The sequence below is a fragment of the Giraffa tippelskirchi genome, chromosome 5 (genome assembly GCF_054371585.1).
Source record: "Giraffa tippelskirchi isolate mGirTip1 chromosome 5, T2T-mGirTip1v1.2.pri, whole genome shotgun sequence".
Classification (NCBI taxonomy): Eukaryota; Metazoa; Chordata; class Mammalia; order Artiodactyla; family Giraffidae; genus Giraffa; species Giraffa tippelskirchi.
The window spans coordinates 105,793,340-105,809,900 of record NC_137279.1 but is presented as its reverse complement, the minus strand read 5'-3'; the positions used below and the strand labels follow the sequence as shown (position 1 = coordinate 105,809,900).

Below are 16,561 nucleotides of genomic sequence, written 5' to 3'. Positions count from 1 at the left end.
ACCTGCCATTGCAGGAGACATAAGAGACGTGAGTTCGATCCCTGAGTTGGCAAGATCCCCTGGAGGAGGAAATGGTGACCCACTCCAGTACTCTTGCCTGGGAAATCCCATACACAGAGGAGCCTGGCGGGCTACAGTCCATGGGGTTGCAAAGAGTCAGAGATGACTTAGTGACTGAGCACGCATGCACTTACCAATGATGATAGTGGCAGCTCTTTGACTCATTCAGCTGCCTCTAAAGTACCTGCCCAGTTCAGGATGAGAAAATCAGCACTGGCAGAAACCAAGGCCCAGTTTCTCCTGTTTCTTCTGACATGTGCATGCAGCCTGTTCATCTAATTAGCTCTCCCAAGTTAACTAAGCTTCAAAGTGGGTATTAGAACATGGCACTGTACACAGTTCAGGATTACTGCCTCAGCTGTTATCATCACTCTTGTCTTCTGGGATGGAGCTGGCCTTGAGAAGCATTAATCATTGGGTGTGTAATGATGTTGTGCAGTTTGATGCTAATGGAACCCAGGCCATGGAGCCAGAGCCTCTCCTATGATTCTGCTCCCCTACACCATGCAAGACCTTAGTCTTTGAACTTAACTCCTTTGAGCTTTGATTTTAGCTTTGTTTTTGTTTAGGAAATGTATGTAAAAATAGTACCTATTACATAAGGATGTTCTGAAGATTAAACGAGATTGCAAGGAAAGTATATGGAGTGGTCCCTGGCTTACAGGAGGCCCTGCACACATTCCAGTTCTTAGTATTCTTGTACCTTCCATAAAGAATTATGAGAGTAAAAGAAGGAGGTAATCCATGGAAACCCCCAGATCAGGTTCCTGCATGCAGTAGGCACAAAATACCTGGTTTTACACACTAGCCAATAATCCTGAATATTTTCATTGTCTTGAAAGTAGTAACAAAGGAGTTTACTAATCCATAATCAAAAAATAAAGTCTTTCTTGGTGGTGATAGGGTTTGCACTATGGGAGGCGAAAGCTTCGGGAGGTGATGTGTAAGTGAGCAGGTTGACCTGGGAGACAGGTTAGGGAGAGATCTTCGTTTCTGGAAGGTTAGTGATGTCGTGCCTTATACTGGCTTCAGTATTCTGCGAAAGGGTTTACTATGTGGGTGGGCTGTTTGTTTTAAGCTTTTGGAACAGAAGTTTACACAGTGGTATAACAAACCACCAGCTTCAGCAATTACCAATATTTTGCTAATCTTACTTCATCTCTCTTCCCTCCCCTGGACACACACACACACACACACACACACAGACACAGACACACACACACAGACACACACAGACACACACACACACACAGACACACACACACACACACACACACACACACCCTGTTCCTCTCTTTCTTTCCCCTGCCGCCGTCTTTTTTTTCCTTCTGAAAGAATTTAAAACATATCCCAGACATCATGTCATTTTGCCATTAAATACTTTAGTATGCATCTTTCACTGATAAGCATTTTTTAAACATAACCACCATTACGTTCTTAGATGATTTCTTGATGAGATCAAGCAGAATATAGCAGTAATCAGTAGTGGAATGCTTATGCTGAAAATGAGCATTTTTATGCAAAGTATTAAATTTAGTCCAATTCAGCAAGTGTGTTAATGTCTTTTATGTACAAGGCACTATATGCACAGCACACACAGATGAATCAAGCAGGGGGTCCCAGACCCCGTGAAGAGCCCTAATGAAGGTCCATGAGGCAAACAGACATGTAACTGAAATTCAAGGCGATGTTCAAGGAAAGTCCTTAGAGAGCAGGGAGCCTGGCAGGTGGTAGGGTCTCTGTGAACGTTTGCTGAATAAGAAGTAGAGGTGGGACAGGCGGTGAGTTCAAAGGAGGCCTTCCTGTTCAGTAGGAGAGGCTGTCTCTGTCTGTTCAGAGTGAGGTCTGTGTACCTTGGACCATGAGGAACAGGCCCAATCACTGCCAACAGTTTTTTAAAATTGTGAAACAGCAATAAAGGAAGATTTCTACACATGCACCAAAACAAAAAGGAAATAAGAAACCACACACACCCCTACCAGTCTGATGCGGTGAAGTCCTGTCTTCTCTAGGAGTGTAAGCCTCTCCAAGGCTGGGGGATAGTTCAGATGACCTTTGTGCATCCTTTAAACCAGGGGTCCCCAACTTCCAGGCCTCAGACCGGTATCCTGTTAGATCACCAGTGGCATTGGGTTAGAAATAAAGTGCATAATAAATGTAATGTACTTGAATCATTCCAAAACCATCTCCCCTACCTCTCCCCACACCCTCCCCCCTTTCCCAGTCCATGGAAAAATTGTCTTCCCCGAAATTTGTCCCTGGTGCCAAAAAAGATTAGGGGCCACTGCTTTAAGCCACTGTGACTTACGCCTTGTAAGTTCACAAAAATCCACATGTTTGTTTGTTTTTTAATTAGGTTCCTCCTCTTGGGACCTAAGATTTAGTTTTAACAGAGAACAAGGAGACCAGCCTATCAATGAAGAGACTTTGCTCTTCTGCCAAGCTGGAATTCCTGTGACCAGATGCACACGTGCTGCAACCCCTGTACTGTCCTCTCTCCACCTTTGAATACATAAACAGACCCTCTGTGGGGAGAGGAGGAGAGGAATCTGTTCAGACATTTACGCAGTGCCTGGCTGACCAGGGGTCCCGTGCTCAGGCAGAGGCAACAGCAGGGAGAAGGCAGAGGAGGTGATGAGGGAGTGGAGTCTAGAGTGGATACTGAGGGAAGTGGGCAGTGGGGCTGGACAGAGGAGTTAGACTCATGTTCTGGGGGGCCTTGAATACCAGGCTGGGGAGTGTGTTCTTAATTCAGTGCGTGTGTGTTTGTGCTAAGTTGCTTCAGTTGTGTCTGACTCTGTGTGACCCCATGAACTGTAGCCCTCCAGGCTCCTCTGTCCATGGATTCTCCAGACAAGAATACTGGAGTGGATTGCCATGCCCTCCTCCAGGGGATCCTCCCGACCCAGGAATCAAACCTGTCTCCTGCATTGGCAGAATTCTCTACTGCTAAGCCACCAGGGAAGCCCTGACTCAGTAGATGAGAGGAAAAGCCATGGCAGCCTTCTTGAACAGATGACCTAGTGCTGGTGTGAACCTGGAGGCAGGTTGGAAGGTTATCTTGGACGATAATCTTGGATGGAGGCAGAGGGCCAGGATGGGAGTGGCGGTTGTGAGGTTTTCACTTCTATGCACAGATATCTATTGAGCACCTACTATGTGTGAGCCCTGGACGTCGAGAAGTGGCAGAGACAGTGAGGAAGTAGAATTGTGAGACTTAGGGAACCATCTGCATGGAGAGCGGGAATGGGCACAGGGGAGTGAAGAATGGGGTGTGGTACCAGGAGCAGTGGTTGGAAAGGTAAGGGGAGGAGCCGGCTGTGTTTATTTGCGGGGGACGGTGTGTTCTTTCCCCTGCTTTGGCCTCAGCTCTTTCTTAGTCTCCAGGTTCAAATGATGGCACCAAGCTTTGTCCTCGGTATCTTGACTTGGTGTCTCCACTGCATCTCAACAATAACATGTTTGTAACCTAATTCATCTCACTCCCCACCTGCCTCTGCCCGTACATCCTCCCTCCCCCCACCCCCAGGACTAAGCAACCAGTCCAAGCACTTTCACCTATATTTAACTATTAATCCTCATGATAACATTATGAGGTGGTTACTGTTATTCTCCCCATTTTTGCAGATGAGCCACCAGAGAGGTTGAGTAATCTGCCCAGTGTCACACAGCCAGTCAAGGCAGAGTCAGGTTCAGACCCAGTCTGTCTTCCAGACCCCTGGCTCCTCACCACTGCTCTTTACTGCTTCACGGTGTGTTTTTCAGGTTAATGTGGTAACCCATGGGAAGGGGCTTCCTGTTGAGCTCAGAGCGCAGCAGGTTGTTCCTGCTTCGAGAGGACTCTTGGTGATATGGTGTTCGCGGTTGGTCCTGCCGGGACTGAGGAGGGCATTCTTGCTGCATGCACAACCTGTTCAAGCCTGTCCTTTCTGCATTAAATAAACTTGGTTGACCTTGTCCTCACCCCAGCTGCCGTGCCAAACTCTGACATGAGGGAAGGATCTGAAACCCTGGATGTGGGGTCATTTGGGAATGCCTTGCCTTATGCATGTGACATTTCAGTGTCAGCTCCAGAGTCAGCAGTTGCTGGAGAGGCAGTGTGTGTGTTAGCACTCTGCCCAGGGCCAGGAAACCCTCCAGCGATGCATCTTCAACACATTCACCTGTGAGACAAGGTGACAGACGACATTCTAGCATGTTTCTCTGTAATATCATGTCACTGAGGACATTCTTTCATTGGCAGGCAGAGCAGCATTGATTGAACTTTTTGTGGCACAGGGTCCAGCCTCACTTGCAACTAAATGCTTGTGAATATGACGTTTGAGGGAATTAGGATTTTGAGTTCTTTCCATTTCCTGACCACTGAATCATTCTTGGGGAAGTCATGATGTTATACATTTCGTTAGAAGTATAAATCACGAAAGAACAGTTCCTTGACCTCAGCAGTTTATAATTTGTATGAGTCATAAATAAAAGCAACGTTAAATAGAACTAAACTGTCTGCTGGAGGTGATGTGAATATCATATCGACAAATGGAAAATTCTGTGTAGGTAGAATTATTCATCTCCTAACAGGTAAAGTGCTACAGGAGAAAAATGTAGCCTTTTCTAAAAGGCTTCACACCAAGTGACTACTGCATAGAAAGCTGTGTGTTTGGATCTTGGGGACAAGACCTTCAAGCAAGGAGTAACTTGCTGCTTATGGGAGCACAGAGAAAGGGTGTCACACTCTGGGAGCCCAGGAAGGGGGCACAGAGGAGATGAAAGAATGAGAGCGCATTTGTAGGGAAGTCAAGAGGAGAGGCCTCCCCAGACATGTCACCAGAGGTGTGAGACTGTGGTGAACAGAGGACTTAAGATGATGAGGTGTGACACCCAGAGAGGGTGGTGGTAGAGGGAAGGAAGCCGTGAAGGGGCCCCGGTAGTAGTTTCTGGGAGGCTGTGAAATGTTGAGTTGCAGAAATGGATTAGATGTCAACATGACCCTCATAGCAGGAGGGCTTTTGATACAAGTGAAAAATACCAGACTGTGACAGTGGCAGTGGGGACATGAGGACACTGACTTCCCTCCCTCCCTTATCAGAGCCTGCCTGGTGAGAAGCAGAGTGGTCATCATGAGCAGGCTTTACTAGAGCCAGGATCACAGTGAGCTAGCTTCAAGGTTGGCAGAATTGAATGGGAGAGTTACATGTGTCAGTGGAAAAAAATACTATTTGGGCAGTTTAAGTATGACTATACATGGGGACTTCCCTGGTGGCTTAGAGGGTAAAGAATCTGCCTGCAGTGCAGGAAACCTGGGTTCAATCTCTTGGGTAGGGAAGATCCCCTGCAGAAGTGAATGGCAACCCACTCCAGTATTGCCTAGAGAATCCCATGAACAGAGGAGCCTGGCCAGCTACAGTCCATGGGGTTGCAAAGAGGTGGACATGACTGAGCAACCAACATACAGGGGGAAATGAGGACCTTACGTTTGGGCCAAAGCCAAGGATGGCAGGAACTGGAGCCATGGAGGGGTGACTGGCCTCAAGAACAAAATGGATTCTGAGATTTTGCAGTGGGGGCTTTGGAGGTCTCTGAGCACTGCCTGGCATGCTAGAGGACATGTTGGCAGAGCATGGATACCAATTAAGAGATTCTCAAAAGACTAACCTCCAGGGAAAACTGATAGCCGACCCCAACCCTCTGGGAAGATGAAGACTCTGATTGGAGATATTTAGCTTCTGGCCCTGGGAGTTTTTCTTGAGGGGCATAGTGGGGCCAGTGTTTATCAAGTTTTGTGATAATAAAACTTGTGATATCAAGTTTTGTGATAATAAAACTTGTGATATCAAGTTTTGTGACAACCTCAGAGGATCCTTCCCGTGCAATGTAAAGACTTCTATTTCTTTCACTGTAGTTGGCAGGATGGGCATTTAATCGTCAGGACAAGAATAGTGCTTGTCTTGTTCCTTTTGCTAATTCTTGGGAAATTGCTGTGTCTGATTTGATTGATTGATTTTTTTTTTTTTTTTTTAATCCTGGTCCTCTCTTGTTCAGAACCAGACTATCAGGTGTACCTGAATGCTTCTAAGGTCCCTGAGTTCTCAGACGACCTCACCGAGCTGGAATGCCGGATAGTGGATGTGAAGAACCTGGAGGCGAGTATCCGTTTCACAGTGTCCTGGTACTACAGGCTGAACCGGCGCAATGACGACGTGGTGACCAGCGAGCTCCTGGCTGTGATGAATGGGGACTGGACACTCAAGTACGGAGAGCGGAGCAAGCAGCGGGCCCGGGAGGGAGACTTCATTTTTTCTAAGGAGCACCCGGACACATTCAATTTCCGGATCCAAAGGACTACAGAGGAAGACAGGGGCAATTATTACTGTGTTGTGTCTGCCTGGACCAAACAGCGTAACGATAGCTGGGTGAAGAGCAAGGATGTCTTCTCCAAGCCCATCAACATATTTTGGGCATTGGAAGGTAGGCACTTTCTTCTCGTTCATGAATATTTTTGGTTTGTTTTGGCTTCGGTCGTCCTGCTCTGCATTTTCAGATTCACAGTCACCCTGCAGGTTTCCCTTTACACTAGGAATCTAAGAAATGCAGTCAAGAGACTGTTCCTTTTATCCTCAGCATGAATCCCTTTGCAGTGCTGACATTGAGAGGGATAAGTTCTAATGAGGGCTGGGGCTTGGTCAGAGATAGAAGATCATCTAGTGGGAGCTCACAGGTGCATAGAGAAGCCATCGACACTCTTGCTCCGTTGGCTGGTCTCAAGCCAAACTTCACACAGTCCTTTGGGGGTGTTTCAGTGTCCATGAGTTTCTGCTGGATGCAGGCACATTCAAGATAATCCCAGAGTGCGTGGGCAGCCCCAGGCCATGGCACCTGCCCCTGAGCGGCCAGTCACCCATTCAGAGAGACCGTTCCTGGAGAGAGCTAACAAGAACTTCAGGGAAACAGTTTCTTTGATGCAGTCTTCTCCCAAACACTCAGAGCCCTGTGTGCCTTGGGACATCAGACTGGTCAAGGCTTTTATCCTCAGTCTAGTCCATCACTGCAGGAAGGCCAGGCCTCCTGGGTCTTCCTTCACAGCCCTCCACATGCTTTTGTGGCCTCATTGCCATGCCTCTGAAATCCCCAAACCCCACACTGGGCCCTCTAGAACTTGGCAAAAATCTCTTGCTTCCTGACCTCATCTCTGAATATTCCTTTCTCTTCCTCCCAGTAAACATGCCCCACCTAGCTCTCCCTGAGGACACCATTTTCCCTGGAGTCTTCCTGAGTGGTGCTGTTTTCATCTCACTGTATGACCCAGTCTAGATGGGGCAGATGCCCTCCTCATCCCTCACTGCAGCCTCCAGGCCCTTTTCCCTTCTCCCTAAAAACATCCAACTTCAGGTCTCCAGTCATCAGATGGTTTCACCTCCTCTCATTGCCATCACTCCTGGGTCCTCCCCATGCAGTCTGTGGAGATGCTCGCTCTTGTCTCACAACCCCTCTGTCCTCCTATCTACCTGGCTTCATGATCCTTATAGGCACTGGGTCACATTTGGCTGCACATTGGAGTCACCCGAGGAGCTTTAAAAAAGTACTGAAGCTGAAGTCACACAAGAGGTTCTGTCTTAACTGGCCTGAGGTTACTTGCAATCTGGGCATTGAAATTTTCAGATGCACCCAAGTTGGTTCTCAGGTGCATCTGAGATTGAGAAGCCTTTCATTCTCAGTCTCATGTCCCCTTCTCTACTCATCATGACCTTTGTCCTGTTTGGGTTATTCACTCCCAAGCTTACACCCTACACTAGAAATCTCACTTCTGATAACTGAGAGCCCTCCATACTCTCAATTCCATGCAGCCTATCCTCTCAACACACCTATCTTTCTAGACCACTCCCATTGTTTCCCATTGGCCTATTAACATGCTGTTAGATCTCTTGTTGTGGTCTTTTTTAATTAAAGCTAAGCTAATCTTAATCAAAAAAGATCTTCACAACCCAAATAATCACGATGGTGTGATCACTCACCTAGAGCCAGACATCCTGGAATTCAAAGTCAAATGGGCCTTAGGAAGCATCACTACAAACAAAGCTAGTGGAGGTGATGGAATTCCAGTTGAGCTATTTCAAATCCTAAAAGATGATGCTGTTAAAGTGCTGCACTCAATATGTCAGCAAATTTGGAAAACTCAGCAGTGGTCACAGGACTGGAAATGGTCAGGTTTCATTCCAATTCCAAAGAAAGACAATGCCAAAGAATGCTCAAACAACCACACAATTGCACTCATCTCACACACTTGTAAAGTAATGCTCAAAATTCTCCAAGCCAGGCTTCAACAGTACTTGAACTTCCAGATGTTCAAGCTGGATTCAGAAAAGGCAGAGGAGCCAGAGATCAAATTGCCAGCATCCATTGCATCATTGAAAAAGCAAGAGAGTACCAGAAAAACATCTACCTTTGCTTTATTGACTACACCAAAGCCTTTATGTGGATCACAACAAACTGTAGAAAATTCTTAAAGAGATGGGAATACCAGACCACCTGACCTGCCTCTTGAGAAATCTGTATGCAGGTCAAGAAGCAATAGTTAGAATTGGACGTGGAACAAGAGACTGCTTCCAAATTGGGAAAGGAGTACGTCAAGGCTGTATATTGTCACCCTGCTTATTTAACTTATATGCAGAGTACATCATGAGAAACGCTGGGCTGGATGAAGCACAGGCTGGAATCAAGATTGCCAGGAGAAATATCAATAAGCTCAGATATGCAGATACACCATCCTTATGCCAGAAAGTGAAGAACTGAGGAGCCTCTTGATGAAAGTGAAAGAGGAGAGTGAAAAAGTTGACTTAAAGCTCAACATTCAGAAAACTAAGATCATGGCATCCAATCCCATCACTTCATGGCAGTTTGATGGGGAAACAGTGGAAACAGTGACAGACTTTATTTTTCTGGGCTCTAAAATCACTGCAGATGGTGACTGCAACCATGAAATTAAAAGACTTGCTCCTTGGAAGAAAAGTTATGACCAACCTAGACAGCATATTAAAAAACAGAGACATTACTTTGCCAACAAAGGTCCGTCTCGTCAAAGCTATGGTTTTTCCAGTAGTCATGTATGGATGTGAGAGTTGGACTATAAGAAAGCTGAGTGCCAAAGAATTGATGTTTTTGAACTGTGGTGTTGGAGAAGACTCTTGAGAGTCCCTTGGGCTGCAAGGAGATCCAACCAGTCCATCCTAAAGGAGATCAGTCCTGGGTGTTCATTGGAAGGACAGATGCTAAAGCTGAAACTCCAATACTTTGTCCACCTGATGCGAAGAATTGACTCATTTGAAAAGACCCTGATGCTGGGAAAGATTGAAGGCAGAAGGAGAAGGAGATGACGCAGGATGGGATGGTTGGATGGCATCACCCACTCAATGGACATGAGTTTGAGTAAACTACCGGAGTTGGTGATAGGCAGGGAGGCCTGGCATGCTGCAGTCCGTGGGGTCGCAAAGAGTCAGACATGACTGAGCGACTGAACTGAACTGAATCTTGATCTTGCTTCCCCCACCTCCACCTTTCTGTCCTCCACGCCCCTTGCCTACCCCTTTCTGTTTCTTTCCTTTGATTTGTCTGTCCTCAGCGTCTGCACTTTCTCTCCTCTTGTTCTCTAATCTCCTCTCATCTGACTTTTGTCCCAGATGACTAGTGAGTGACATATTCCAAAATCTAATGGTTAGTCATCTTACTTGACTTAGCAGGATTTACCACGATAATCATTCCCTCTTCTTGGAAATACTTTGGTTTCTCCTTGGTTTGTGGAACACCATCCTCTCTGGGCTTTTCTCCAACCTTGAGCTCTTCTCAGCTTCCTTTGCTGATTTCTGTTTACTTTCCTGACCCTCAAACATTAGATGCCTGAGGACACAGTCCTCGGACTCTTTTCCTGTTTAACCTCTAGTGATCTCTTCTAATCTCACAAATTGAAGCTCTAAGAAAGAATGTGAATGGCTCAGTGAAACCTCAGGAATCAGCAATTCTGGAGAGAGCCTGTAACATACATGTTGTCCTAATAGTTTGGTGTAACAGTTATTCCCCAAAAAACCCCAACATAAAAATTTTGTTTTGTAACTGGATGGGTTACAGAATTATATCGTTAAAGGGTAAAAGGGTTGTATTTAACTCATTTATCCATCCACTCAGCAAACATTTAGGTATCTTCCAAGTGCCTGGCATTGAGCTATTAATATTATAACATAGATGAATTCTAATGTGTATATGCTTAGAGATTAATTTTTTTTTTTTTGACAGAGACAGGAAGTAACACACTTAAACCTTAAGATAATAGCCTTGGATGCTAGTTCAGAATTAAAATTAATTAAATTTTAATTGCATCTCTGCAATTAAATCGGAGAAGGCAATGGCACCCCACTCCAGTACTCTTGCCTGGAAAATCCCATGGACGGAGGAGCCTGGTAGGCTACAGTCCATGGAGTCGCTAAGAGTCGGACACGACTGAGCGACTTCACTTTCAGTTTTCCCTTTCATGCACTGGAGAAGGAAATGGCAACCCACTCCAGTGTTCTTGCCTGGAGAATCCTGGGGACGGCGGAGCCTGGTGGGCTGCCGTCTATGGGGTCGCACAGGGTCGGACACGACTGAAGCGACTTAGCAACAGTAGCAGCAGCAATTAAATCGCATCTCTGTGGAAATGACTATGCATCTTTGCAGTCAGATCTTCATACACAGATCTAAACGTGTATGTTGCAGTCACGTTAGTAATGACCTGTTCTATAATGCTACTATCGTATGGTGAAACAGCGGTAAAACCCATTTCTCACTGGCTCTGCTCTTCCAGGCAGGCTGGTTAAGCTAAGGGTACTATCCTAGCACCCAGGAGCGCCCCAGTGGGGAGAGGCAGGTGGCACTGCCTAGACTGCATCTTCCCCACTTCACTAGAAGCAAGTTCTCGCTCACATCCATGGGGGCACCAATAGCTTCCTCACTCTGAGTGAGACTTCTCAAGGACTTGAAAATCCTTAAAAGCAAATTCTCACCCATCGATCCTCTGTTCCCTCACATCTATTAAATCGAAGCAGACTGCTCTGCCTCCTCCAGCGTGGTGGTGTTCAGCCTGTTTCCTGACACACGCTATTTTCTTTCTGAGTTTTTTCTTTCTGAGATTTTCCTAAATGCTATTGTGTGGCAATTTGCAAATAAATTTCTATTTCCTTGACATTGTGCTTTCAGATGCATATCCATTTAGCTAATCCTGTTAGAAGTCACATCTTTCTGGTACTTTATTGCAGATTCCGTGCTTGTGGTGAAGGCAAGGCAGCCCAAGCCTTTCTTCGCTGCTGGAAATACATTTGAGATGACTTGCAAAGTGTCTTCCAAAAATATTAAGTCGCCACGCTACTCTGTTCTCATCACGGCTGAGAAACCTGTTGGGGACCTCTCCAGTCCCAATGAAACCAAGTACATCATCTCCCTGGACCAGGATTCCGTGGTGAAGCTGGAGAACTGGACAGATGCATCGCGGGTGGATGGTGTTGTGTTAGAGAAAGTGCAGGAAGATGAATTTCGCTATCGAATGTACCAGACTCAGGTCTCAGATGCAGGCCTGTACCGCTGTGTAGTGACAGCCTGGTCTCCTGTCAGGGGCAGCCTGTGGCGAGAAGCAGCAACCAGTCTCTCCAATCCTATTGAGATAGACTTCCAAACCTCAGGTGAGCAGGGAAACTTGGTAAGTCATAGATTGACTGGAAGAGACCCTAGGGTTTTGATCCAGTGGCTTCATCTTTTTTAAACAGCTTAATTGAGATGTAATTCACATGCCATGCAGTTTACCCATCTAAATATATAGTATGTATTTAAATACACCATGTGTGTGCTCAGTTGTGTCTGACTCTTGGTGACACCATGGACTATAGCCCACCAGGCTCCTCTGTCCATGGGATTTCCCAGGCAAGAATGCTAGAGTAGGTTGCCATTTCCTTCCCCAAGGCATCCTCCCAACCCAGGGATTGAACCCAAGTCTTCTACATGTACTGGAGGATTCTTTACCACTGAGCCAACAGAGAATACACTATACTATAGTATATTTAGTATTTAAATACTATACTGTAGTATTGGGTTGGCCAAAAAGTCCATTCAAGTTTCTCTATAAGATGTTACAGAAAAACCCAAACAAGCTTTTTTGGCCCACCCAATATTTATACTACACTATAAATATAAATGTATAGTATATTCACAGACTTGTGCAGCCATCACCACTATCAATTATAGAGCATTTTCATTTCAATCATTAGAGACCTGTACCCTTAGCTGACACCCTTCAGTCCTCCCCCTCACCCCCTCAACAGCCCCACTCTGCTCCCCAACCTCCTGTCCCCTGGCAACCACTTACTTCCTTTCTGTCTCTATAAACTTGCCTATTCTGGACATTTCACATAAATGGAATGTAATATATAGCCTTGTGTCTGGCTTTTTTCATGTAGCATGTTTTCAAGAGTCATCCACATTGCAATATGTATCAATACTTTGTTCTTTTTTTTTAATTACTTTTTTTTCTTTTTTGTTCTATGTCTATATTTTTTTGGTTGTGCCTTGCAGCTTGTTGGATCTTAGTTCCCTAACCAGGAATTGAACCTGAGCCCTCAGCAGTGAAAGCACAGAATCCTAACCATTAGACCGCTAGGGAATTTTGTGTATATATTACTGTTAGAGAGTTGCAGCCTTTTATTTAGTACCCAGAGAATGCCAGTAATTTAGCACGCTATCTTGGTAAATGTTGCTCACAGAGTTTTAACAAGAACAAAAATAAATGTAATAATTTCTGTGTCATCTTTGGCATGTTGTAAATTCAAAATGTTAGCTGCTTTTTCTTTTTAGCAGCACTGAGAGGAAAAAGCACTGCAAAAATGCAGTTCTGAATTTGGTCTTACATGAAAAATGTAGTACAATGAAAACTTTAATGTCAAAAGGAACAGTGCTTTAAAGAAGAAAGGGAGAGTTAGTTGCTCAGTTGTGTCCAACTCTTTGCGACCCCGTGGACAGAGGCGGACCAGGCTCCCCTGTCCAACGAATTCTCCAGGCAATAACGCTGGAGTGGGTTGCCATTCCCTTCTCCAGGGCATCGTCCCAACTCAGGGATCGAATCCAGGTCTCCTGCATTGCTGGCAGATTCTTTACCATCTGAGCCACCATTGAAGCCTGCTTTAACTAAACCATTTATAAAATAAATGATATATAAACTCATAGTCAGAAAAAGAAAATATCATTGTCTGAATTTTGGGAACCTTTCGTTTCATTTGCAGGTTTAAAGTTTTTAAGTACCTGTGAATCAAATTTACACACAACTTTTACTTAATGTCATTTTTGTCTTGAGAAATGCAAAATAATGCCAGTAAATACCACATTTTCTATATCAGAAAATAAGTTTAGGAATCTCAAAGTGCTTGGGAAGTGTTAGCAAGACTTTTTTTTTTGGTGGCTATAGCAAACTGTGCTCTCTCCACATAAACCTGTGTAACTCACAACTACAAATACTACTGATTGTTTTTTAAAAAATCAAACACAGGAAAACCACATATTCCCTCCTTTTTGTACTTGAGCATTTAATTAAAAATAAACCCTCATTAGCACTTAATTTTTATGATTGAATAATATTCTATTATGTGAGTACACCACATTTGTTTATCTGTTCATCAGCTAATGGACATTTGAGTGTTTCCAGTTCTTGATTATTATGAGTAATGCTGCTGTGAACATCTGGGTGCAGATTTTTGTGTGAACATACTACCTTTACTCTGACCCTCATTTATTCCCCAAATATTTATTTATTTATTTTTGGTTGTGCTGTGTCTTTGTTGCTGTACACAGGCTTTCTCTAGTTGCGGAGAGTGGGGGCTATTCTCTAGTTAGTTGCACTCTGTGGGCTTCTCATTGTGGTGGCTTCTCTTGTTGCAGAGCACAGGATGTAGGTGTGCAGCCTTCAGTAATTGCAGTTCCTCGGCTCTAGAGCACAGGTTCAGTAGTTGTGGCACACAGGCTTAGTTGCCCCATGGCATGTGAAATCTTCCCAGGCCAGGGATTGAACCCATATCTCCTGCATTGCAAGGCGGATTCTTAACCACTGGCCTACCAGGGAAACCCAACCCCCTCGTTTTTAAAACAGGTCAGTTGACACAGCTATATCAAATCCTTCAGGGAATATGGCAGAGTATAAAGATAAGAGGGAACTGGGCCTCCAGAGGGATTAAATGACTTGCCAAGAGTGAAAGATTCAAAGCTAAGACCCAACTTTTATCCAGCCCATGGCTTTCACTCTTTGAGGTCCCTAGGACTGAAGGTGGTAGGTGCTATTCTTGGTCTGATTTATCACAGCAGTATTTCCATACACGGGTGAGTATCCCAACCTTGGGCCTCACCTTTGCTTTTGGACTAGGAAAAGATTTCCAATTAGTCGAGTCTCCAGAGCTGTGGAGGTATGTATGACTATGTCTGTCAATCTGTTTTGTCAAGAGTAATTATTAGCAGTGTTCATCTATGAGAGGGTTAATTAAAACAGGAGCATTTTGGTATCTGTTCTGAATTATTTATCTTTGGTAAGTCAAATGTTTTTATGCCTTAAGTTGGGAAGATCTACTTTTTTTTTTAATAGCATGCATACATATTCTCAAATGGAAATGTTTCTTATTCATCTGTGTAATTCATTAAGCTCCTCTGACAAATCTGTGTGTGTTTCAGCAGGTAGATGATTTAAAAATTTTTGATTCCCAATCTTATTTAGAATATCAAAGTGAAGGATCATCACTTTTGAGTTTAATACTGAATGTTTTCACTAAATCTGCCCTGGATTCCAGTTAGAAATTTCTAAATGTATAGAATCATAATCACCTATAATTCAATGTTAATTGAATCAGTACAATGAATGCAAGATATTTGTTGAATTGCATTTATATTAAAGGTAAACTAAATCTTAGTAAAGTTTGTTTTATATTAGTATTCAGTTCAGTTCAGTCGCTCAGTCGTGTCCGACTTGGTGATCCCATGAATCACAGCACGCCAGGCCTCCCTGTCCATCACCAACTCCCAGAGTCCACCCAAACCCATGTCCATTGAGTTGGTGATACCATCCAACCATCTCATCCTCTGTCATCCCCTTCTTCTCTTGCCCTCAATCTTTCCCAGCACCAGGGTCTTTTCCAACGAGTCTGCTCTTCGCATTAGGTGGCCAAAGTATTGGAGTTTCAGCTTCAACATCAGTCCTTCCAATGAACACCCAGCACTGAACTCCTTTAGGATGGACTGGTTGGATCTCCTTGTAGTCCAAGGGACTCTCAAGAGTCTTCTCCAACACCACAGTTCAAAAGCATCAATTCTTCAGCACTCAGCTTTCCTTATAGTCCAACTCTCGCATCCATACATGACCACTGGAAAAACCATAGCCTTGACTAGACAGACCTTTGTTGGCAAAGTAATTCCTATGCTTTTTATTATGCTGTCTAGGTTGGTCATAACTTTCCTTCCAGAGAGTAAGCGTCTTTTAATTTCATTGCTGCAATCACCATCTGCAGTGATTTTGGAGCCCAGAAAAATAAAGTCAGCCACTGTTTCCACTGTTTGCCCATCAATTTGCCATGAAGTGATGGGACCGGATGCCATGATCTTATTTTTCTGAATGTTGAGCTTTAAGCCAACTTTTTCACTCTCCTCTTTCACTTTCATCAAGAGGCTCTTTAGTTCTTCTTCACTTTCTGCCATAAGGGTGGTGTCATCCGCATATCTGAGCTTATTAATATTTCTCCCGGCAGTCTTGGTTCCAGCTTGTGCTTTATCCAGCCCAGCGTTTCTCATGATGTACTCTGCATATAAGTTAAATAAGTAAGGTGACAATAAACAGCCTTGACATACTCCTTTTCCTATTTGGAACCAATCTGTTGTTCCATGTCCAGTTCTAACTGTTGCTTCCTGACGTGCATACAGATTTCTCAAGAGGCAGGTCAAGGTGGTCTCGTATTCCCATTTCTTTAAGAATTTTCCACAGTTCATTGTGATCCACACAGTCAAAGGCTTAGTATTATTTTGTGTGATTGTAACTTTTTATAGTGTATAATGAAATAATCTTCTGGCATCTAATAATCTTTTTTGTTTTTTTAAATTTTTTAATTGGAGGATAATTGCTTTACAGTGTTATGTTGGTTTCTATTCTGGCATCTAATAATCTCTCAACCTTTAGATTAATAAAGAGTGAAATTGATTTTAAACACTTGGGATTGGAAAGAACAGAGAAAATACAAGTGTCTCTTATTTATTTTCTAAAAATAGCTTTATTGAAATAAAATTAATATGCCGTAAAATTCACCCATTCAAAATATCAATTCAATGGTTTTTAGTATATTCACAGATATGTATTACACAGCCATTGCTAGTATCTAATTCTAGAACTTTTTAATCATTCCAGAAAAGCAAACTCTGTACCTGTTAATAATCACTCCTAACTCCACCCCTAGCCTCTGGCAACCACTAT

The 16,561-nt window shown here is 44.0% G+C and overlaps 1 protein-coding gene across 4 annotated transcripts in view; it reads left to right on the top strand.

Moving 5' to 3' along the window:
- PTGFRN (prostaglandin F2 receptor inhibitor) overlaps positions 1-16,561 on the top strand; it is a 147,225-nt gene that overhangs the window by 113,860 nt on the left and 16,804 nt on the right. For all 4 annotated transcript variants that reach the window (XR_014055232.1, XM_081495376.1, XM_081495374.1 and 1 more), the window contains 2 exons: positions 6,097-6,522; positions 11,337-11,756. Coding sequence is in view for 3 of the 4 variants with exons in the window: in XM_081495376.1 (XP_081351502.1) it covers positions 6,097-6,522; positions 11,337-11,756 (846 nt within the window). In the remaining variant the exon portion in view is untranslated. The remainder of the gene's footprint in view (positions 1-6,096; positions 6,523-11,336; positions 11,757-16,561) is intronic.